Genomic DNA, 23,915 nt, shown 5'->3' with positions numbered 1-23,915 from the left:
AATCCTTCTAAGGACATTTTCAACAAGCTGGAATTCCTCAATTATTTGGGAAATGCCTCTTAAGTGCATAATGCTATGAAAATAAAGACAATCTATTACTCTCACAAAATACTCCAGATCTCTCAAAGTTTGTCAACAAGAATCTTTGGAGAAAAGCTGAGTTTAAGCAGGTTCAGTAAATATCCAATATTCCAGATATATACTAATGCTCATTCAATATTCCAAGACATTAAGGCGGTGAGCTGAAAGAATTGTGGAGCACACCAGGCAAAATGCTTAGCAGTATATCATCTGTCTTTACGTTCTGAGTTCAAATTTAGCCAAAGTTGACTGTACCATTCATCCTTTCAGGATCGATAAAATAAGTACCAGTTGAGTACAAGGAGGTAAGTGTAACTGATTTTCCCCATGCCCCCAAAATTGCTGGTCTAGTGCCAAAATTTGAAACCAATATTACAAAATATTTCTAACAACAGTTACATATTGAATGAATTTTAAGAGTAAAAAATGAACAAATATACTCTGTAGTTTATACTAAAGGAAATAAATTATTAACAAATGTAATCAGTCTTTGTGCTAAAAACTTTAGTAAAGATAACAAAATTTTTTATTTTATTCATGCTTTATTAAGAAATTTTATTTTAATAGTGAATATTTAGAGACTTACAGCAATATGAGACAAAGCAATTGCTGTTTGTGCAGTAGCATCTACATGTACTGTGGATCCTTTCCACGACTGTTTGTTCACATCATTATCACATTGCAGCATTAACAAGTAGCCTCTGTTGATATCTTGATCATGTGTAGGATCAGTATGTGAATAACAATCCTCTTTACCACATGTTACATTCAGAAGTTGTAAAATTAGCTTCTGGTTCTTCAGAATTCTTTCTGGAATAAATATCAGGTAGCTTAAACTGAGAGGAACACTCACCTGGAAGACAAACAATCAAGTTAAAATTTAAGCAATAACATGGTGAGGCATATATTAAAAGATAAGTGTGATACTCATGTAAAGTTACAGTTTCCTTAAGAAATTACTGATTGTCAATCATTATTTTAATAGTTATTCATGTGAAATAATTGGCTGCAGAGTAGGCATTGTCAATCCATCAATAGCATCCAAATAAAAACATATGACTGTTATAAACTCTCTCTTGGAACCTTTGTATTATCAAAATAAATTTTCTTACAAATTATTTGCAAACATCTAATAGGATCTAACAGTAAGATAACAAGATATGATTTGGTTTACAGTTTAAAGCTTAAATCCTTTTCACTAAAAGCACAATTGAATATTTAATACTTCTGACTTTCTCAAATGACTCTCATACATTTTAAAATCATACTTACCAATACATGCTTCATTTCTTCCAATTTTGATATAATCTCTACTTTGGAAACATTCATTTTGTATGAAGCAGCTAATTCAAGGTCCTGTAAAATCAACCAGTAAAACAATTATAGGCTTTTAAGAATAGAAGTAGTTTAGACAATATGTTAATATGTTAGAGGTATAGTTTAGTTTAGAAATAATACATTTCTAAATCTCTCAGAGATATATGCAGTAGCAGCACGATAAAGCAATAGTATGTTGTCAACTTAATGTGATAGTCCCATGAAAGGGAAGAATGCTACTGTTATTTAGCCCTAGGAAATACCATTTCCTGTTGGACTTGACACATTTCCTGTGTCCTTATGTTTTTAAAGTGGAGACAAGCACCTCCACCCAGCAAAAATCAAATGAGCTGTCCTAAAAACTAGAAAATGATCAATGCAATGTTTAAAAGAATTAAGATCATATCTATCAGGAAAGTAACAAAAAAGAGAGTTCTATAAGGTAGGTGCTTGAGGGAAAAAAATTACTTGAGCTGCTAATCTCAAAAGTGAAAAGATGAGAATTAGTAGAAAGGTGGGTCATTTAGCCATATATATCATGAATCACCTAACAAATGCCAAGCCCATCATATAGGGTTCACAATTACTATGAAGTAAATAATAAATACTCAACCAATCTACTCTGAAACTGTATGTTACTACAAGGATTTGTCTGAGAAAATTCAGAGAATAAACACATATACAACAGCAAAACTGTGTTCAAATTTAACACCATACTGCACAGATACTTCACCAAAGGTAAACCTACTCAAGTCTGTTTAGAGCATATGAACTGCATCTATAACATCTCATGCATTTACAGATCTTTAAAAGAAAAATTGGAAAGAATATAAAGAGCAGGAATGAGGATTATTGTAAAGTAATAATGATAGGTGAAACATCAAAGTAAAGAATGACAGAAGATATAGGGTGTAAGAAAAAGAACCTTATACCATTTTGGAATAAAATTTCCATAACTGACTATGAACCACGGGGGAAGCTTAGAAATATACAAGTAGTAGCATATATAGTGCACATTACTGTAAGTATCCTGGTTTTTAGAACAGGGTATGACACATCCCTGTACTTTCTAACATGGCTATAAAGGGTTGGCATCAGGAAGGGCAGTTAGCTATAAAACTGCCACAGAAAGCCCCACCTACCCCATGTCAAGTAGGGCTTTCTGTGGCAGATGTAAAAAAATAATGCATAAAAGTGCTCATGTGGTTTCACGTAAAAGCATCCAGTACACTCTTTAAAGTAGCTGGCATTAGGATGGGCATCCAGCTGAAGAAACCATACCAAATCAAACTGGAGTCTGGTGCAGCTTGCCAGCTCTGGTTAAACCATCAAACCCATGCCAGCAAGGGCAACATGATGGTGATGAAGAGCACAAATAGCACATACTACATACTGATAGCACAATCAGTAAGTTCAATGCAGACATCAGCAAAACATGCCTGTTCTGTTGAAAAATAAATATTAACAACCCAAAAATGGGACATTAATCATACATGCATCAGTCATCCAGTGGATAAGAACATAATCAGCTTTCATTTAAAATAAAGATTTTGATTTTTAACCTAGATTGGTACTATGCACACATTTGAGAGTACAATACCTAAGAAATGAAACCAATCAAAATAAGGTTAATTTTATTTTGTTTTTCATTTCTAAAGATGAGTTTATTATAATCAAAAAAATTATAATTTATCAACTCATCTCAGAAAAATAGACATTTAATCTAACAAATTTTCTGAAGTATATGATGGAGCTTTTAAACTTTATATTAACCATTACGCCATATGCCCACATATGGCGTAGTGGTTAAGAGTGCGGGCTACTAACGCCAAGATTCCGAGTTCGATTCCAGGCACTGACCTGAATAATAATAATAATAATAATAATAATAATAATTTTAGGTTGTCAAGAAAGTTCTTGCAGAATTTTTAATTTAGGTTTTAAATTATGTATTTTCAAATTAATTTTCGTTAAATTACTTTGACTTTATACATCAGTTTAAAGCCCGTTTTTCTAACCGTGTTATTCTTTTTCTTTTTGAATAATTAGACCATTTTTTCCGGAATGTTGAATACAAAATGGACAAAAAGCAAATTCACACAATTTACTTATTCCAGTTCAAGCTAGGCCGCAAAGCTGCTGAAACAGCTCGCGATATCAATGATGTGTTTGGCCCAGGAACCACTAGTGGTTCAAGAAATTTCGTAGCGGTGACGAGAGTCTTGATGATGGTAAGTGTAGTGGCCAGCCATTGGATGTTGACAACACTCCGCTAAGAGCCTTAGTGGAAGCCAATTCACACACAACTGTTTAAGAGCTTGCTTCTGAATTAGATGTAATGCATATGACAATTTCCAACCACTTAAATGACAGTGGGAAAACAAAAATACTCGGGAAATGGGTGCCACATGAATTCATTTCATTTCATTTTTCATTTCATTTGGGTTTGAGTCCATGCTCAGGCCAAGTCGAAGACTCCACCCTCAGAGTCTGGTGTGGTTGCCAGGTTGTATTCTCTGCTTAATTTTGACATGTGTAGGAGCGAGTTTGAGTCAGTTTGTGCTCGTTGTGTATATCCTGGGAGATGGGGTTCATCTCTAATGGTGCTTAAGTATCTATCCAGTTGCAATTTGAATGATTCCACACTGCATCCTGATAGATTTCTGACATGTACCGGAATGGAGTTGAACAGTTGTGCTCCTCGAACCAACAGACTTGATTCTCGCAGGGTTTTTGCTGTCTGGCCAGCCTTTTTGTTGATTGGTGGCAGCTGGCAGCGTCTTCCGTGGCGCAGTGAGTGGTAGGTTTTGATACCAAAGTTTGGCACCTTCTGCTCTATCATTTTCCAAATGTATATAATTCGGTATCGCTCAAATCTTCTTTCTATTGAGTACATCCTCAAGGTTTTGAGTCTTTGCCAATAGTCCAGGTCCCTCGTTTCTGAGAAGTATGAGGTAAAATTTCTTGGAGCGATTCTATCTTAGATAGTTGGCCCTTTGTTGTTGGTGACCACAACTGAGAACAGTAGTCAATCCTCGGAAGTATCATACTGTTCCAGAGGGTTTTCATTGTTGAGGTATCTCTTGATTTGAAGGTGCGCAAGATCCACCCGCTGTACTTTCTTGCAGTAAGACAGACTGAGTCAAGGTGTTCTCTGAATTTTAGGTTGGTTCCCATGTGGATGCCTAAATCTTTCACATACTGTTTTTCCATTATTTGTTGTCCTGATGGGTTTCTGTAGTTTGTTGTATTTTTCAGATCTTGATCTGTTCCGTAGCGAATTAGTTCAAACTTCTTATCATTGAACAACATGTTGTTTGTTTCCTGCCATTTATATATGGTGGTCAGGTCCTTTTGTAAGGCCTCTGTATCCACCTCGTCTTTGATTTGTCTCATGACCCTGGTGTCATCAGCAAAGGATGAGACGTTGCTGGTTGTATCTTCATCTATGTCAGAGATGAGGATGAGAAACAGGATTGGGCCGAGTACTGTACCCTGAGGAACACTGCTGGTCACAGGTGATGGTGTTGAATGGGTTCCATTCACAGTGACTGTTTGAGTTCTATTTGTAAGGAACTCATGTATCCATGTACCAACTTTTCCTCCTACTCCTAGCTTTCGAAGTTTGTGACCCAGGATGCCATGATCTACCTTGTCAAATGCCTTGGCAAAGTTGAGGTAGATAACATCTGTGTTGTATCCATTCTCTAGATTTTCTAGGATTTGGTCATGGTGTGCCAGTAGTTGGGAAAGGCATGATCTACCTAACCTGAATCCATGCTGGTTGCAATTCATCAGATTGTTGGATTCCAGGAACTCAACCAGTTTTCCACAAACTATTCTTTCGAAGACCTTGATAATGTGTGATGTCAGTGAGATTGGTCGGTAGTTCTTTGGTTTTGATTTGCTGTCCCCTTTATGTATTGGAGTTATGTGTGCTTCTTTATATGTATTTGGTATTTTGCCATTCTCCATAGATTCCCTCCATATCATGTAAAGGGGTTTCGACAATTGTACCTTGCAGTTTTTAAGTATCATGGCATTGAAACCGTCAGGCCCCACAGCCGAGTGCATGGAGAGCTTGTCTATGGCTCTTGCTATGTCTTCTGGGTTGAAATCAATGTCGGATAGGGTAGGTTTAGTATGGTCGATATCCTTGAAGAATTTTCCTGGGTCATGGATCTTCATGGTTTTAGATGGCTCACTGAAGACACTTTCATACTGTTGACCCAACATTTCTGCCATTTCAATAGGGTTATTCACTACATCCCCATTTTGTCTCTGGAGAGGTCCTATTGTTGACTTGGTGTTCGAGTATTTCTTTGCAAAACTGTAGAAACATTTTGGATTTTTCTTGATGTTTTCTATGGCTCTCTTTTCTGCATTGTTACGTTCTTCATCATAGTGTTGTTTTAGATTGTCTTCTAATCTGTATATTTGGTCAAGGACTTTCTGTAATTCATGTTTTGAAGTCAGCTTAGATGTTTTGTTTCTTAGTCTTGACCTTTTGCGCATCAGGATCTTTCGCTCCCATGGTACAGGTTTTTTTGTGGACTTGGTTTTCTTTAGAGGAACATTTTTTTCACATATTTCTTCGATCTTGTTTAAGAATTTCTTGTGTTTATCTGGCCCAGTAAGGTAGAGATCCCAGTCAATGATTTGTAACTGGTTGTTAATAGTTTCCCAATTTGCCTGGTGATAATCATACCTGCATAGCTTTGGCATGTCCTTTTGTTTAAGAGTTGTGGCATTGGGCTCATTACCAATGTGTAAATGCATTTCAATAATATTGTGGTCTGAAAGGATGTTGGGGTTGAGTGAAGGTCAAATAGCGTGTCCTCGTTGTTGGTGAAAACCAAGTCGATCGTATTATTATTTCTTGTTGCTTCTGTCATCATTTGTTTGAGGTATAATTTCTCTGTGACTTCCAACAGTTTGGCTGCCTGTATTTGTTCAGCTTTTGTCCCCAGTTTTAGTATGTGTCCATGTGGCCAGATGATGTTAGGGAAGTTGAAGTCACCAAGGAGGATAATGTCTGGCATTGGACTTGCCATGTTTCCCAGAATTTGTTGGAGCTTCGTCAGTGGCTCAGTGAAGGATAATGTTGGGCTGTTTGGCGGTCTGTACATTATTGTTACAACTGTATTAAGTTGGATGATTTTTATGCACAGCAGGTTGCAGTAGGCATTTGATTCATTGACAAGTTCTATGCATGCATAGGTATCATGGATATACATGATAACGCCCCCATGGGATCTGCCTTGTCTATCACATCTGAAGATGTTGAATCTATTGATTGTGATTTCGCTGTTGCGGATGTTTTCGTTGAGATGACTTTCAGTAATTCCAATTATTTTGGAGTTGTTTTCTGTTGCTAATTCTTCCAAGAAAGGGACTTTACACTGTTTTGTTTTCGGATAAAGACCCTGGATATTTGCTGTTATTATGCTTGTTGTACCGGATACATCTGCCCTATTGTTGGCAAGACTGTTGTAGTTGCTGGGACTGTGCTGACTGGAACGACAACAGAAAAAAATGCCATTTTGAAGTGTCGTCTTCCCTTCTTTTACGACAGGATTATGACTTGCAACGAAAAGTAGATTCTTTATGACAACAGTGACGCTCAACTCAGTGGTTGGATGCTGATGAAGCTCCACGGTACTTTCCGAAGCCAAAATTGCACCAGAAGGTCATGGTGACTGTTTGGTGATCTGCGGCCGGTCTCATCCATCACAGCTTTTTGGATCCAGGTGAAACCATTACAGTGAAGTACTGTCAGCAAATGGATGAAATGTATAAGAAATTCCGACAACAACAGCTAGCATTGGTCAGTAGAAAAGGATCAATTTTCTCCACGACAATGCTTGGCTACATGTCGCACAACTGACCCTGCAGACGTTGAACAAATTGGACTACGAAACTCTGCCTCCTCCGCCATACTCACCAGACCTCTTGCCTACCAACTACCACTTTTTCAAGCATCTCGACAACTTCTTGCGTGAGAAATGCTTCAAAAACCAAGACAATGCCAAACACGCCTTCAACAACTTCATTGCCACCAGAACACAGGATTTTTATGCTACTGGCATAAATAAACTTGTTTCATGTTGGCAAAAGTGTGTTGATTCTGATGGTGTTTATTTCGATTAATAAAGTTTTGTTTGAGTCGAGATATGTGCATCTGAATTTAAAAGTTAAAAACCGCAAGAACTTTCTTGACAACTTAATAATAATAACATTGAAAAATACCCTAGGAATGAGAACCCAGGTTCGAAATTTCCCCAAGACACCTGATGAAAGCTGGATGGTATATCAACTGAAATGTGTTAACAACAAACAAGATGAGGACAAATATCTGTCAAATGTAAATAATGTAAATAATGAAAGTACTTACATTTCTCAACATTTTGGCAAAGCCTAAAGCTTTTGAAGTTCGTTCACGTCCTTCACGGAAAAGATTTTTGGAGTCACGAAATGTTTGCTGAATACGATGTCTAAAGTTAACAGTAAATGAAAACACACTTGTTAAAAATGTTATTACAAAATAAAATTGTTAAAAGGAGCTGATCTTCGTCATCATTATGTATAAAGTTACACAGGTTTTTTTGGTCACAATTCATACTATTTGTACCAAATTTGTCATCCAATGGGCTCCACCATATCTTCTACCTTAGATTAATGACTTCCTATCCAATGGCACCATTACATCATATGCTGATGGAGCTCTTTCTAACCCACACTTTATCAACTTTGGTGTGTTTCAAGTTTTACTTTTGCCCTCCACACTCTGATTGTCATGTACCAAGTGATTCTATAATATTAAGGCTTCTAAGTCATTAGCGAGACAATACTTCTGTTTATGAATCAATGTACTGCATTCTTGTGTTCTGTTCTCATTGCTTTGATCAAAGAATTCAGGTCCGTCTCATTTTTTGTATATATCTCGAGGTCATCCATATAAAGTAGGTGCTTTATTCTAATTTTTGTTTTGATAGACGTGTAGGGATTTTTTTCAGTATATTTGTCAGAGGGATTAATACAATGATGAAGTGTTACAGAGAGAGCAAGTCTCCTTAGAAAATGCCCCTACACATTTCCACATTACCTAGTGATTCATTTGCACATGTCAGTTGTACTTCCCATTCTCTCATTGCCTTCTCCAGAAAGTTGTTTATCTTCTCATTGACTCTGTGCATTCTCAGAGATTTCAAGGACCAGCTGTGTGAGACACTGTTGTAGGCCTTCCAATAATCTATCTATCCAACAGCTAAATTCTTCCTCTCTCTTTTCTTTGTCATTCTCTATCAGCACTATCCTTCCTTTTATCATCCATGTTGGTGTTCCATTTTCTATGCAGTCAATTAAACACTCATATATAGCTGTGTATACCCAGGAGGTTTTTGAACCACAGACCCCGGATACTATCTGGTTGGGAGGCTTTCCAGTTTCGTATTTTCTTAATCATCTCTTTTATTTTCTTATAACTGATTGTTATATTCTCTAGCATTGTTCCATCTTCCATTCCTCTTTTAAATTCCCATAACCAATCTGCTTTTTTAAATTATGTTGGACTTCCTTGCTCCAGATTTCCAAGCAGAATTTTCTTACTGCTTCAGCTTCTGCATATCATTTCTTTCATGCTCTTTTACACTAATCATTTCTTTATTCTGTTGATACTGATTTGCTCTCTTTTAGTGTCAGTTACTTTTTACCTACTTTGATTTATTATTTTTTTGCTTAAGTTCTTCTTTAACTGCATGCAGGCTTTTCTGTTTTATGTTGTGTTCCCATGTGTCTCTACTTCACCTTTTTCTTTTCTACGATTGCATTTTTACATCCAAGATCTCTTTTGAGCTATTCAATTTGATTTTCAAGTCTTTATTCCCACCATGTTTTTCTTTCACTTTTAACTCCAAGGGTGTGCACATTATTATTATTATTATTATTATTATTATCATCATCATTGTTATTATTACTATTATTATTATTATTATTATTCTGTTTGACTTTTGCTTTTCATTTGCACAAGCTGGCTCCAAGTCTCACCCAGAGACCTCAAGAGACAACAAGTTGGAAGTTCGTGTTGATGTTATGCCTAGGGTGCCATATATTTGGTTTTGTATTTAGTGTTGTACTAGTGAATGCCTAAAAAAAACATACGAAAGTTATGTTTGTTTTAAAACTTGAGATTACATAGAAAGTATTTTGTGTAGGATATGAGCAGTTCCCACGAGCACTATCTTTTGAATTTCTGCCATTTTTGGGTTTCCTGGTATCTGAGTTAAGTAGCAATCAGCCCCTTTTGCTATCATTCCCAGGGCACCTATGACAACAGGTATTGTTTTAGTCTTCAGGTTCTACATTTTGCTGATTTCTATTTCCAGATCTTCATATTTGCTCAGTTTCTGGTAGGTCTTGACAGATACGTTTATATCGATTGGGACAGTCATATCAATGAGGAGACATGTTTTTTGTCTGAAGTCTTTACTAAGATGTTTGGCCTATTCACATATATCTTTCTGTCAGTTTGAATGGTGAAGTTCCAGAGGAGTGAGATGTGGTCATTTTCAAGCACTGGAGGCGGTTTGTGTTCCCACCAGTTTTTATCATGGGGCAAGTCCAGGCTTTTGCAAATTACCCAATGAATATATTGTGCAGCTCTATCATGCCTGTTAAGATACTCTGTAGGCGCAAGAAGACTGCACATGGAGACAACATGATCAATGGTTTCATTTTGTTGTTGACATACATGACATGTTGGGTTACTGCCGTTCTTTAATATGTTGGCCTGGTAGTTCCTTGTAGGTAGGCATTGATCTTGAGCTGCTATGATAAACCCTTCTGTTTGAGATTTTAAGCCAGAGGCCATTAGCCATTGATGGGTCAGGGCTTTGTCAACATCTGCATTATTCGCTCTCCATGGGTATTTGCCATTGAGAGGTTTTTCTTGCCATTTATCATTCAGAATATCTAAGGCAGCAGTTTTAGCATGGGTTTTCATGCGCTTAGCTTTTTACGTGCTTGTTTCTTGTATGTCTAATTCCGAAATTTGTTGTGTTCGGAATTCACTTAGATATTCCTTTGCCTGTTTTGTTACTGAGTATGATGCTTTCTTGTTTTCATGTTTTGACACAAGTTTTAACATCCAGTCCCCAGAGTTTTTCAGGTAGGTGTCTAGGCCAATTGTAGCAATCTTCATTGTTACTGCCAGTTGTAAAAGTCTACGGCCTCTCTCTTTTCTTGGCAGATAAAGTCGTTCTATATCTGCCTTAGGCTGGTGCATTCTACGCACTGTCAACAGTTTTTGTATTTTTCTGTCAAGATTACATATTTCAGTAATTGACCAGTTAACGATATTAAAACTGTAAGTCACGACTGGTATGGCTAGAGCATTGATCGCTTCGATCCTGTTTCTCCCATTTAGCTCTGTCTTGAGTATTGCTCTTACTCTGCGATAACAATCTTTCCCGTTCCTTTCCTTCATCACTGAATGCCTTATTCCGTCCCCTTCAATTACCCCTAGATACTTGTAGCTCTCCGCTGGGTCTAACTCTTTTATGACATTCTGCTGGTCGAGGTAAATGTTAAATGTTTCTGTCATTTTTCCTTTGATAAAGGTAGCTTTTGCACATTTATCGAGGCCAAATTGCATTCTGATGTCATCACTGAATTGTTTAACAATCATTAGTAAGCCCTTGAGTTGTTGGTCATTTTTTGCAAAGAGCTTTAAATCATCCATGTAAATGAGATGATTTATATTTTTATCCAACATTTTATATCCATACTGTGCGTCATTGAGCAATTTTGAGAGAGGTATTAAGGCTAAAGAAAAGAGGAGTGGTGATAGTGAGTCGCCCTGGAAAATGCCACATGAAATTTTTACATCACCAGCATTTAGAGATTCATCGTCACTGTTCAAAGTTAGTGTGGTTCTCCATGATCTCATACTTACAGACAAAAAGTTTCGTAGAGTAGGCGCTATTTTATACATTTCCAGGCATTTCTTAATCCAGCTATGTGGTAAGCTATCAAAAGCCTTTTTATAGTCAATCCAGGCTATTGATAAGATTTTGTGTCGTTTGTGACAATCTTCTAAGATCATCTTATTGATGAGTAGCTGATCTTTACAACCATAGGATCCACGTTTACATCCTTTCTGTTCATTAGGGAATATGCTGCTGTCTATTAAAAAACTATAGGTATATTCCGTCAGGACAGATGTTAGCGTTTTATACATAGTTGTTAAGCAGGTTATGCGTCAATAGTTTTTTGGTTCATTTGTTTCTTCACTTTTTGGGAGCAGGAATGTTAAACCATTAACTAGCCAAGCAGACATCCTACTAGGGTGTTGCAAAACATCATTGTAAAGTTCTGTTAGCAGTTCATGGCTCTCTGGGAATCATTCAACCAGAAGTTAGGAATTTTATCCTTTCCCGGAGACTTCCATTTGCTTGACCTCCTGAGAGCAGATCTTAAATCTTCTACCTTGACACCCTTTCACTTTTGCTCCTCTAAGGAGTGCAAGTCCGTAGCTATTCAAGGGGCCTTTTCGTTGTGTGTTTTTTCTTGTGCCCAAATTTTATTCCCAAAACCCTGCACTTCTTCTTTTGATGGTACAGACTTTACAGTAACTGGTGTTTTCCCTATCTTCCTGTAATAAGTTTTGGGGTTATTTTTGAACATGTTGTTGTCCTTGAAGAATCTAACACGCTTTTCATACCTTGCTATGCGGGCAGCTTTAGCAGATGCATTTTGCTTGATGGTTTCTATGGTGGCATCAATATCAAGTATAGTTTTCATATTATATTTTTTCTTTAATTTTGGGGTTTTTGTAGGTTTGGTAGTCTTGTCAACCTTAAGGTTTTTCAAATATTCAATGTCAGACCTAAGTAGTTTAATTTGATGTTGGATACACTCTTGCCAAGAAGGCTTTTTGTGGGAATGTTACCATTTTCTAATCTTTTCACCACATAGAATCGTTGAGATTTTCGCAGATGTATAGTACAGGTGGTTGAGATCTGTGATATTAACATCATTAGCTGAAATTATATCCTTAAGTGCAAGGCGGATTTTACCAATTATTTTCATGTTTTGGTTAGAGTTGCGGATTCTTGGGAGTGTATCGCGTTCATCCATACTGGTTTCTTTAATTTTCAGCCATTCAATCATGATTTGATTCTTTAGCTCATGTAGTTCAGCTGGGCCAATATTTGTGTGACTTTCTTCTTCTATTTGATGTTCATCTGTCTTAGTGTTTATGATTGGTTCAGTGAGTATTTCACTTTGCCTATCAGTTATACTAACTCTTTCAATCCTTACTGCATTTTTATCAGCCCTGGGCTGGTCTATAATTATTTCCTCTGTATTATCTTCTTTAGCTGCAGCTTCGTTGTTTTTATCTGTTACTGCTTGTTTGATTTGGTCAATCTCTACTTCAGTCAGTAATTTTTTTTTTTATAATGTTTCTTCTGACGTTGGCAAGTTTGTTACTGTCTATGTAGGGTCTTACTTCAGGGTTTCTGTCTCCAGTTTATGTATGTTTGTACAGTGTTAGATTTATCTGTGGGGAAATATATGGCATGGTAGAAGGCCATAAGAACTTCCTTATTATCTTCCCTAGACCATTTCTCATTCTTTTTCTTTTGGTTATTTGGTGACGGGCATGGATGGCCATCTGTTAGAATATTCCGGTTGTGGGGTAAGTCCAGCTCCTGTGTGTCAGGAAGATTTGAACCAGTAGCTGATTTTTCAATCAGAATTTGGTTCAATATTCTGGTTTATGGTCTTTTGTAAACCGATCGATGACCATTGTGGTTTGTAATTTTTGTTGACATTGAGGCATGACGAGCTTTGGCTCTTACATTAGGAGTCAGATCTGTCAGTTTAGGGCTAAGTTTTTGCGACGACACCGCTTCTGCATGTAAACATCGTTCATAGCGTAATTTCTTAAGGCTAGCAGATCTGTATTTGTCTGTATTTCTTTTGTTGATAGATTTACCTCTGGACATAGTTTTTTTTTTTGGGGGGGGGGGTTAAACTTATGAAGGGTTCACTCTGTCTGTGTTAGTTTGAAAAAATGATAGTAAAATAAGAAGAAAACAAAAAGATCTGTCAGTTTAGGGTTAAGTTTTTGCGACGACACCACTTCTGCATGTAAACATCGTTCGTAGCATAATTTCTTAAGGCTAGCAGATCTGTATTCGTCTGTATTTATTTATTTATTTTTGTTGATAGCTTTACCTCCGGTCATAGTTTTTTTTTTTTGTGTGATGTTTTTTACCCTTATGAAAGGTTCACTCTGTCTGTGGTACTTCAAAAATATGAGAACAAAATAAGAAGAAAAACAAAGAAAGTTTTGATTTTGGTTTGTGACACGTGTTTTCATGTGCGTGAGTGTGTGTCCTGTAAATTTCACTTAATGTGTTCAACTTTGGGATGTATGTGTAGTCCTATGGGTAGCAAAATGTATATATGATTGTACAGACTTTCGAGTGTATGTGTAATTACTCAATTTATGTACTCACTGTTTTTTTTTTATTCTGGTCCGTTTCTATTTTATTCTATGTAAACTTTCCGGTGTTGATATCGCGTGTGTGTTTCGCACATGTTTCATTGAGACACCGTGCGTAGGAGAAACTGTACTTTGCATGGCAGTAAAATTTCGTTTTTTTCTTAGTGTCTTCGTTAAAAGGTCGCTTCCTTCAAGTTTCCCTCAGGTTCCTTTATCTAATTCCATCAATGTTATTGGATTAGATTTGTTTTTGAATGGAGAGCCCAGTTTAGTACATCCATGTTGTTATTCAGTGCGGGCCTTATTATTATTATTGTTATTATTATTGTTATTGTTATTATTATTATTATTATTATTATTATTATTACTAAAGTCAAAGTAAAGATAAGAAAACTGAAACATGTTAATCTCTGGTTGTTAGAATATAAGTACTTTACAACACAGCAAAGACAGTCTAGAATTAAAAAAAACTGCACTAACTGCACTAATCAGCTCATATAATATTGATATTGCTGCTCTATGTGAAACCAGGTTTGCAGATACAGGTGAATTAGAAGTTGTGAGTTGTTATACATTTGATATTTTGGACTGGAGAGCCAGCAGATGAGCCAATTTGTTGAATTTACCATTAAATCACTTTACTGTGTAAGTTGCCATCTATCCTTCAAGTTGTTGATGAGCATCTTGTAACCTTTTGAATACCCATAGGCAATTCCCTATTTATGCATATTATCAGTTCATATATATCTACTTTATCAGCACCTGAACAAGAACATCACATATTCAATTCTAAATTGCAAACAGTTATCAGTAAAATTCCATATCATGACAAAGTCATATTGATAGGTAATGTTAATGCCAAAATAGGTAACAAGCACACCCTCCTTCACTGCTAATTATGTCTCCTAGAAGTTGCAAGACCACCAAGCATTTGAAAGAATTAATTTCAAGAGTGCGCTTCTTATTAACTATTTCTGAACATTTGCCATATATGAAGTCCTCTTCTGACTTTGTGACTGTGATCTTACTGCAATTCTTGAACACAAGTTAATGAAATTTTTACCTATTCCTTTTCCACATACTGGATTAGTCAATTTCCAGATTTTTGTAGAGTTTTGTCTTCTTTCCATCTAGCTAAAACTTTTATCTTTGCTATGTTTACTTCAAGAATTCTCAGATTCTAAGCTTTGAACCTACATGTGAAATTTTTCCCTAATTCTTCATGTTCAACTAAGTAAAATAAATTCTCAGCATGCTGAAGTTCCTACGGAGACTCAGTTTAAACTCTACCTTAATGGCTTAGAGAACTATAATACACAAGAAGCTATGACAGATAGAGGACAAACTATAACACAGCTGCACTGCACCCAGAACAGAATTTTATTTGCAATTGCTACAACTGGCCCTGCTTGTCCTGCATTGGAGAAGCAGATCATCAGCATGTTTGTTATTGATGTGGACAGCCTCCTTCATGGATCTGCATCACAAAGCCAAAGTATGATAATTGCCATTTTCATACCATTTATTTTTGTTACAGTGGCTTCATGTGCAAGCATTTTACACTAAGTTGCTTGGTTGATGTATTTCTGAAGCTACATTTAGATGTAAGGTATGATTTGATTATAGTGTAATACCTGAGAGTATACTATAGATTATGGTGTAATACCTGACAGTAAGCTAGTGAAAGACAGCAAGCTACAGTTTCTTAGAAAGCAACTGTAGCCTGCTGTCACAGTTTTAAAATTTTATTACCTCTGCCTCAGTGATGGTGAATGTATTGTTTTCAGTCATGTTTGTTTGTTAGTCCATGGACAAGATATCTCAAGAACCACTGAGTGGATTTGGATGAACATTTCAGGGATGTTTGGCCTCATGACTGGCATGAACTGATTAGATTTTGGGATCGATCTGGTACTGGACAAAGATTCTGGATTATTTTTCCAGTTATTTTACTTAATTTTTGAGAGCGATTGGGTTCATTTTTAGTATTCACGTTTGTGAGAGCACCTGAGTTTATTTCAGATATTCTTGTTTTAAAAATCATCCCTGGCTAATCATAGAGAGGACGTTGATGTTGCCTTGGTGGATGTTTGCGCTCTCTGAGTGCTCTTGTTTTAGTTATGAAGTTACAAGAAAGTGTTGACTCATCTTTATGCATCTTTATCCTGTTTTATCTTTTCAAAATGTTTTTACTGTATTTTTATTTACATCTTTGTTTGATGAAACACAAGCTTGTCAAGTCTGATTTAACAATTTGTTTTCTCAAATCATTTACTTTGATCTTGGTTACTTTCTACAATCAACTCAAATGACTCCATTAAAATGCATCTGACATTTACATAGCATATCCATACTAATAAATTTTCTATCATAAAAGCAACTAGTAAATTTTTCTAAATTCACATCCAAAAGCCCATACATCTCAAATAATCATAAATTCTCTTCACATAAATATAATCATTTTTTTCTCTGTTCAGTCCTTGGATAACCATGAGTGGGTAGATGTGTGATCAAAGATATTCCAGTCGTAATTACACTATCTTTTTAAGAGTATGTAGTGTCCTTACCCAAGACAACAGAATATGCTTGAGGAAAACTCCATTGCTATTTTTAGCAGGTCAAATAATCAGGTAGAGCCTCCCTCATTAGCCCATAAATATAGAAATAAAAATGAAAAGGAATGCTTAAAATTTAAAATACATATGCAAAATTCTTTACAAAGAAATAAACAAGATTCATTTAAAAAAATTAAAATCTTTAATTTATTAGGTAGAGTTCTCACTAAAAACATATTTAAATTTTAAGGGAAGAAATTTTAAAATCAAACATTCATTTACCTTAATTTTAATACTTTGTCCTTGTGGTAGGCTTCATCATCAGTAGATTTATCAAGAGCAGTATCGTCAGGATTTGTCTCCAATTCAGCATTATTTATTGCATGACTACTTGTAGTTTTGACTTCTTTCATATCTCTTTCCCCTTCTTTGTCATGACCATTCTCTTTGCAAACAGTCTCTTCCTCACTCTCATTACCTTTAGTGTAAAACTCATCAACTCCATTCTCCAAGAAGTCAGCTATGGAGCTAAGTAGTCCACTAGCAAGAGCACTGCAAGTAAAGCATACATATTTTCAAGTGAACTTATTTGAGAATTAAATGGATTTAATATAAACAGACAATCTAGAGAGCAACAAGAAAAAAATATTTACCTATAGAATTGCCTCCTACATGCATATTTTCCCTCAACCAAACATTTAATAGTTCATCTGCAACAGATTCCTCCTGAGATAACAAATTATCATTATCTCAGGAGGAATCTGTTGCAGAATGTTCATAGTCATAGGTATTTTGGAGACATTGGTGAAGGTAGCACAGTTTAATATTCAGTTTGAACTATTAAATGTTTGGTTGAGGGAAAATATGCATGTAGGAAGCAATTTTTTAATAGAGCTAAGTTATATGTTTTATTTCTGTTTCATATTTTATATGCTGTTCATAAAAAGATTTATACTTGCACAAAACACCTTCCAAACTGATTTTACTATTTTAAAGATATAATCAGCCTATTTCTCACCTGTTTAACTCTTTTGTGTGTTCAGATTAATCTGTCAAATGTAATGTTTATTTGTTCACATTATTTTGAATTATTCAGGTTCAAGAGAGTGTCCACAATATTTGCTTGTAACTTTGTTAATTTTTTACATACTGATTTGAAATTTTGTCAGTGGGTGCTTATATACCAGTGGTTTATAGTTATGTAATTTTAGTTGATCTTTCTGATTAAATTTTACTTTTATGGGCAAGTAAATTTAATTAACAGGTGTAAAAGCAATGACATTATGGATGAACACTAAAACTGAAATTCTTAATGCATCTTACCTGTTTGATTTTTTATTAAAATTATCCCAGATGTCAACTGCCAACAATTTTGCCCCTTTTCAAGATGAGGTACATTTATTTGAATTAATTAAAATACAGGTATGACCGGTACAAGATTTTATTCTTTCTCTATATTTCATTCAAACATTTTCATTGTAAATAAAGTACGAAACTCTTTTACCAGACAATATACCATTGGCTATGTACTCTTATACAATTTAATGAATACATTTACATAACAGAATGCATCTGATAAAAAGAAACTCATTAACAGGTGAGACGAAGGTGAATACAGGTGTGTAACATACTGAAAAATAATATGTATTTCTCACTTTCACATATTATTTGTAATAAAATGAAAGGAATATATGATAGTATTACTATCAAACAACAAAATATAGTTAGTTAGTTAGTTAATTCTTTGGCTCAAAAAGCAAAAAGCAAGGCCATGTAGGGGGACATGGAGTTATGTACAGGGTGGTGTTCAGGTAAAGAGTTCAGGCCACTTGTGGTCAAGGGAGACTTTGAACTGAGCGGTCGTCGGCATCTTCACCATCTCGTCCGGCAGCTTATTCCACGGATCTGCAACCCGGACGGAGAAAGCCCTTCTCCTTCGATTGAGATGAAATCGTCGCAGATAGAGCTTTTCGGAATGACTCCGCAGCCGACGCTCTGGAGCAGGAGTGAAGAACAGCTCTTTCGAGAGGTTACACTTTCCGCTTATGATGTTGTGAGCAAGGATGAGATCACCAGTTATGCTATATTTCTATTGTGAAATTATCCAAACCACCATTTACACAAGGGTACTTTGCAAAACAAACACATATATGAGGTCTCAACCTGATATCCTTTCGCAGTTTTTCTTTTTTGCAGTGAACACAGCCTGCAAACTTTTTCCTTCCATTTATTTTTTCCACTTTATTGAAGTTAATATTTTCTCTGTTGACATCCACTGCAGTTAATTTTGCTTTTCTCCCAGTTTTGTGCTTTCAGAAGAAAAGCGCTCATGTAACTGAGATGCAATGTCAACCTGAAATTTTAAATGTTCATAGTCCTTTGGTGGTGGAGGTACCTTGTAGTTTTTTTACATAAACAATATATGAAGCCACTATAGTTAGACATAATGCTGGAGATATATGGATCACTATACCTTATATCAAAACTCCAGTAGTTCCACAGTTGAGGAAGCTGCTTGATACCAAACATAATGTTTACAGTGAAAAAACTCACATTTCTGCAGTATCAGTTGGCTGCCATAGTGGATCGGGCCTTCCATGAATAGAAATTATGTGTTGAGCATATTTGTTTCTCCCGCAACAGTTTCAAAAACACTTTTCAGTAAAAATAAAAATAAATAGTCCAATGGCAGAGCATCAGAAAGTAGTCTTTTCTGTGAAATCAGGAATTGTGGTTGATGTAGTAATCTTCAACCATGTTGCCATAATGTTTGCAATGTCATTTTCATCACTTTCATTTTTATCACTTTCATTATCAAATCTTCCTCATCCAATGAAGATTCATAAATATCAATATCAGATTCATCTGAAGACAAATCACTGTTGTTTTCATTTATATTTTGTACATCAAAAGTAAAACCTTTGAAGTTGTAATCGCTACTTCCTGACACCATATCATTAAAATCTAAGATATATATTTCCCTTCAACCATTGAAAAAAACAAAGAAGTCTAAAAAATTTCACTGTATTTTTACTTGAATAAAGGCAGGAAAGGCTTTATCTCGCATTATCTCAAAGTTACGAGAATTCAATAATGTGATTTGCTTATTTTCTGCCTGGTTCAAACTAATAAAGGGAAATTATCTTCAGCCAGTATGAACACTAAAGGGTTAAACAAAAGAATTCAATACAGTTGTTTTTACCTGAAACGTTTTCCTGCTTCTGCTTCTCCACCAATGACGAAAGGGCAGATTGACTTTGTAAATGCCCATTCTTCTTCTAAAGTATTCTTCAAACTCTGAGATGCATCAGGTAAATTTTGCAGATTATTCATCCAATTTTGTAGGTAGTTGAAATAAACCTTTTGTAGTAAGATTGAAAGCAAACAAAGATTGATCAGACACTAAATAAAGAAATTATTTACACACCTTCTCTAAAATTTTATCTTGCACGTATTCTTTTTCTGAAAAGCAGAAGAATAGTAAATAATAATACAGTAGACAGGAGAAATGTTGAAGGAAAGAGGTATAATAAGGAGAAAAGCAGACATAGTGCATGAGGAGAGCAAGAGATGCATGGTGATGGGGAAGGTGAGATGATTTAGTGGCACGGAAGATTTATCAATATAAAGTGTGGGTTAAGAGGAACAGTCTTAAAGAGAAGGATGGATAGGAAAAGAAGTGGTTCTGGGTAGTGAAAAAGATAAGTGGAATCAGTGAAAAACTGGTGAAATATGCAGCCCATGCCTCAAATTTCTTATCTAATTTCACTATAGGTTCAACTATGAGAATTATATCAACATACAGTTGCTCCCATGGTCAGTCAGTCATAAACTCAGTTGTAATGGCCTTTAGTACAATGATGAACAGAAGAGAACTGAAGATTTAGACTTGATGGATTCCTACCTTCACAGTAAATTCATCACTGAAATCATTATTGACTCTCACTTACTGCATCTTTGCGCATATTTTGTACAGCCTCACACACAAGCCATTTGTGTACACCTAGTTTCTTGAAAGACTGCCAAATACTGAGCATGGAACTGAGCATGTCAAATGCTTTCTCCAGTTCAATTTTAAGTTTATTTTTAGCCAGGTATTTCTCCTTCATTTGTCTCACAAGCAAGATTGTATCCATGATGTTTCTTATGGGGCAAAGTCAAACTGCATCTCAACTAGGTTGACTGTCACAACTTAATTGTGCTACCACTCTCTCTATTATCTTCATAACCTAATCTAGTAGTGTGATTCCTCTATAATTTCCTCTCTCATAGGCAACTCCTTTGTAGCAGTTTACAATGATACTGCTTCAGAAATTACTGGGTGTAATACTTTCCTGATTAACTATCCAGGCAGTAATTATGCATCTTACCTAATCAGATATTTTGAACATCTTTAAAATTACCCCTGATGAACCTAAAGTTTTCACTTTCTTCATATCCTCAATAACATTATCCATCACTCTGTGATTAACTTGAATTGTTGGCTCCTTGTTGGGTTTGCATGAGGTAGCTCCTCTCTGTACTAAACATTCTGTATGTTCAACAGCCTTGTCACATAGCAAAACCTCCAGGTCATGTCTTATCTTCCATATAACCATTTAGTAGTGCTCTCTATTACCAACTTCTCTTCAGGTTTTCCAAGCCTGTCACTTACCCTTTACTGCCAGATCAGTGTGTTATTCCACCACTACAACACCTTTGGTTTGGCTGGGATATTACTCCAGCCATGTATCTAATCTGTTACCCAATGCATAGATGACAATATTCGAAAGAAACATTAAAAAGGTTAATTTCCTGGATATCTTATTGGATCATCACATCAGGCTTTACTATACTCTTTTTACTCTTTTACTTGTTTCAGTCATTTGACTGCGGCCATGCTGGAGCACCGCCTTTAGTTGAGCAACTCGACCCCAGGACTTATTCTTTTTGTAAGCCCAGTACTTATTCTATCGGTCTCTCTTTGCCGAACCGCTAAGTGATGGGGACGTAAACACACCAGCATCGGTTGTCAAGCAATGCTAGGGGAACAAACACACACACATACATATATATATACATATATACGACAGGCTTCTTTCAGTTTCCGTCTACCAAATCCACTCACAAGGCATTGGTCGGCCCGGGGCTATAGCAGAAGACACTTGCCCAAGATGCCACGCAGTGGGACTGAACCCGGAACCATGTGGTTGGTTAGCAAGCTACTTACCACACAGCCACTATCTTACCGTAAGCTGAATCAAAAATGTACTATATCCACAGAATATTTCAACTAGGATTTCTACACTTTCTGCAAATAAGCAGGTATTCCATAATGATGCTGATTATTATAATGAGGCACTTAGATGAAGTGGTTTTCAAATATCTACAAAAATATCTACAAAAATCTACAAAAATCAGGATAATTCAACTACAAAATAGAGCAGTAGAAGGAGATTTAAAAATGACCATAATATATTACTAATAGTAATAAGTGCAGTTACAACAACAAAAATAATGCAAATAATAATGATGATGAGAGAGAGAGAGAGAGAACACAATAGAAATGCACATGTTTCCAAAATTGAAGAGAAAGAGAGAAAACAATCAAAAATAGAAATTAATGAGAGAAAAAATCTACAATAAAACTAACATAGAACTTACAAATGTTGATGAGGAAGAGGAAACAACTATTTTCATTTAGCCCTGGTTTAGATGATAGTTCATAAAACATAACTGAAACACAACTTCAAAATAATAGCTTTATATAACAGTTAACAATATGATTTAATATGATTTATTTATTCAAAAACAGTATGAGAAACTGGAAGACTGTTCTGACTGCAGGTGGAAGTGAAATTGGACAAGTCAGCATCTAGAGGTGAATCTTTCAAGGAGACTCCGTGTCATTCAGACTGTACAAATTTTCTGTCAAGACATCCAGATGGCATTTTATATAAGAAAATTGCAGTTATTGAATTGGTGAAAGGGTAAAAAGTAGACAGCAGTGGAATACAGCTTCCAGATGATGAGTGGATAAAGAGAAGTGGATGGAGAAGGTTACAGGTATCTTGGTATTTTACAATTAGGCCAGATGATGAACATTAAGATGAAGGAAGAAATTTCTTCTGAACAGACTAGAAGAGTAAAACTATGTAGATCTAATCTAAATGGAGGAAACCTGATTAGAGGTGTCAATGTGTGGACTGTAGGATAATATGTCACTACATAGGAGTTGTGGAATGGACAAAGGAAGAACTTGTCAACATGGATAGAAAACTAAGAAGGTAATGGCTATGCATACTAGAAGTAATGTACCAAGGCTTACTTACCTAAGAAGGAAGGTGGAAAAGGACTGGTTGAAATAGAGGATAGTGTTGTGAAGGAGATCAAGTCCTTGCACACCTATCTGAAAGAATGTTGCAGGCTGCACTGAGTGAGGTGATATGTGACAATGATGAGACCCTAAAGGAGTACAAAATGAGGACTAATAGAAACAAGATTATTAATTGGAAAGAGAAACTCCTACACAGAGAGTTTTCCAAAACATATCAAATGAAGCTGATGAATAATCCCAAAAATGATTAAGACATGGCTTTTTTTCAAAAGAGATAGAAGGACTGATTCTTGCACCCAAGAACCAACTTTATGAACCAACTCAGTCAAGTGCAGCATTGATAAGACAGCAGTGTCACCTTTGAGACAGACATATAATTAGTGGATGCTCAAAACTGGAACAAACAAAAGGAGTACAAAAAATGCCATAACAAAGTGGCAGTGAAAATACACTGGAAATTGTGAAAAAAGTATCAGCTAGAATGTTTCATCAAGTGGTATGAGCACCAGTCTTTGCTAGAAGCAGAAAATGATCAGGTGAAACTTCTTTAATGTAGCTATACTTGCAGACCAGAATATTGTGAAGAAGAAAGATGATGAGAAAGTCAGGAAGTACCAAAATCTGGGATTGGAAGTGAAACAATTCATAGAGCTTCTAAAGTGAGTGTGGTACCTATTGTAATCAGTGTGCTTGAGACCATCTCAAAGAGAGCAATATTCTGGCATCAAAAGCTACAAATACATATCTTCATAGGAAGTATTCACTTGGCAGCAATACTTGGAATAACTCATATGTTGAGAAAATTGCTGCCTCTCTAAGCTGTAGGATGGAGCTGAGACATGACAGAAATAAATCAAGAGAAGTAAAAAAAATAAATAATCATAATTAATAGTTATTATTAGATAATTGAAAAGAACAGATAGCATGGTAGGCTGCTATTAACAAGTGTGTTAGCATGCAAGACTCCAGGAGTTCCAACAACAACAACAACAACAAAGCCTATCAGAATATTTACAGAACAGCAAAGAAAAACCACTAAAGACAGCGGGTAAAAGAACAGGTGATTAAGAGTGTAATAGGAGAAAAGGATAAGAATGAAATTCAAAGAGAGCATGTCAGACAGATTGAAGAGAAA

At 35.8% G+C, this 23,915-nt stretch overlaps 1 protein-coding gene across 3 annotated transcripts in view; it reads right to left on the bottom strand.

Moving 5' to 3' along the window:
- The window catches only part of LOC115228830 (mitogen-activated protein kinase kinase kinase 4), a 183,196-nt gene that overhangs the window by 99,018 nt on the left and 60,263 nt on the right, over positions 1–23,915 (bottom strand). For 2 of the 3 annotated variants that reach the window (XM_029799305.2, XM_029799314.2), the window contains 5 exons: positions 19,667–19,824; positions 16,747–17,016; positions 7,793–7,892; positions 1,354–1,437; positions 668–934 (listed from right to left, as the gene is read on the bottom strand). In XM_029799305.2, coding sequence (XP_029655165.1) covers positions 668–934; positions 1,354–1,437; positions 7,793–7,892; positions 16,747–17,016; positions 19,667–19,824 — 879 coding nt within the window. Of the gene's footprint in view, positions 1–667; positions 935–1,353; positions 1,438–7,792; positions 7,893–16,746; positions 17,017–19,666; positions 19,825–22,775; positions 22,909–23,915 lie in introns of all 3 variants that reach the window. The other variant, XM_029799320.2, reaches the window with a different exon arrangement.

Source organism: Octopus sinensis, linkage group LG2, assembly GCF_006345805.1.
Source record: "Octopus sinensis linkage group LG2, ASM634580v1, whole genome shotgun sequence".
Taxonomy (NCBI): domain Eukaryota; kingdom Metazoa; phylum Mollusca; class Cephalopoda; order Octopoda; family Octopodidae; genus Octopus; species Octopus sinensis.
This window is presented reverse-complemented; position numbering and strand designations above follow the sequence as displayed.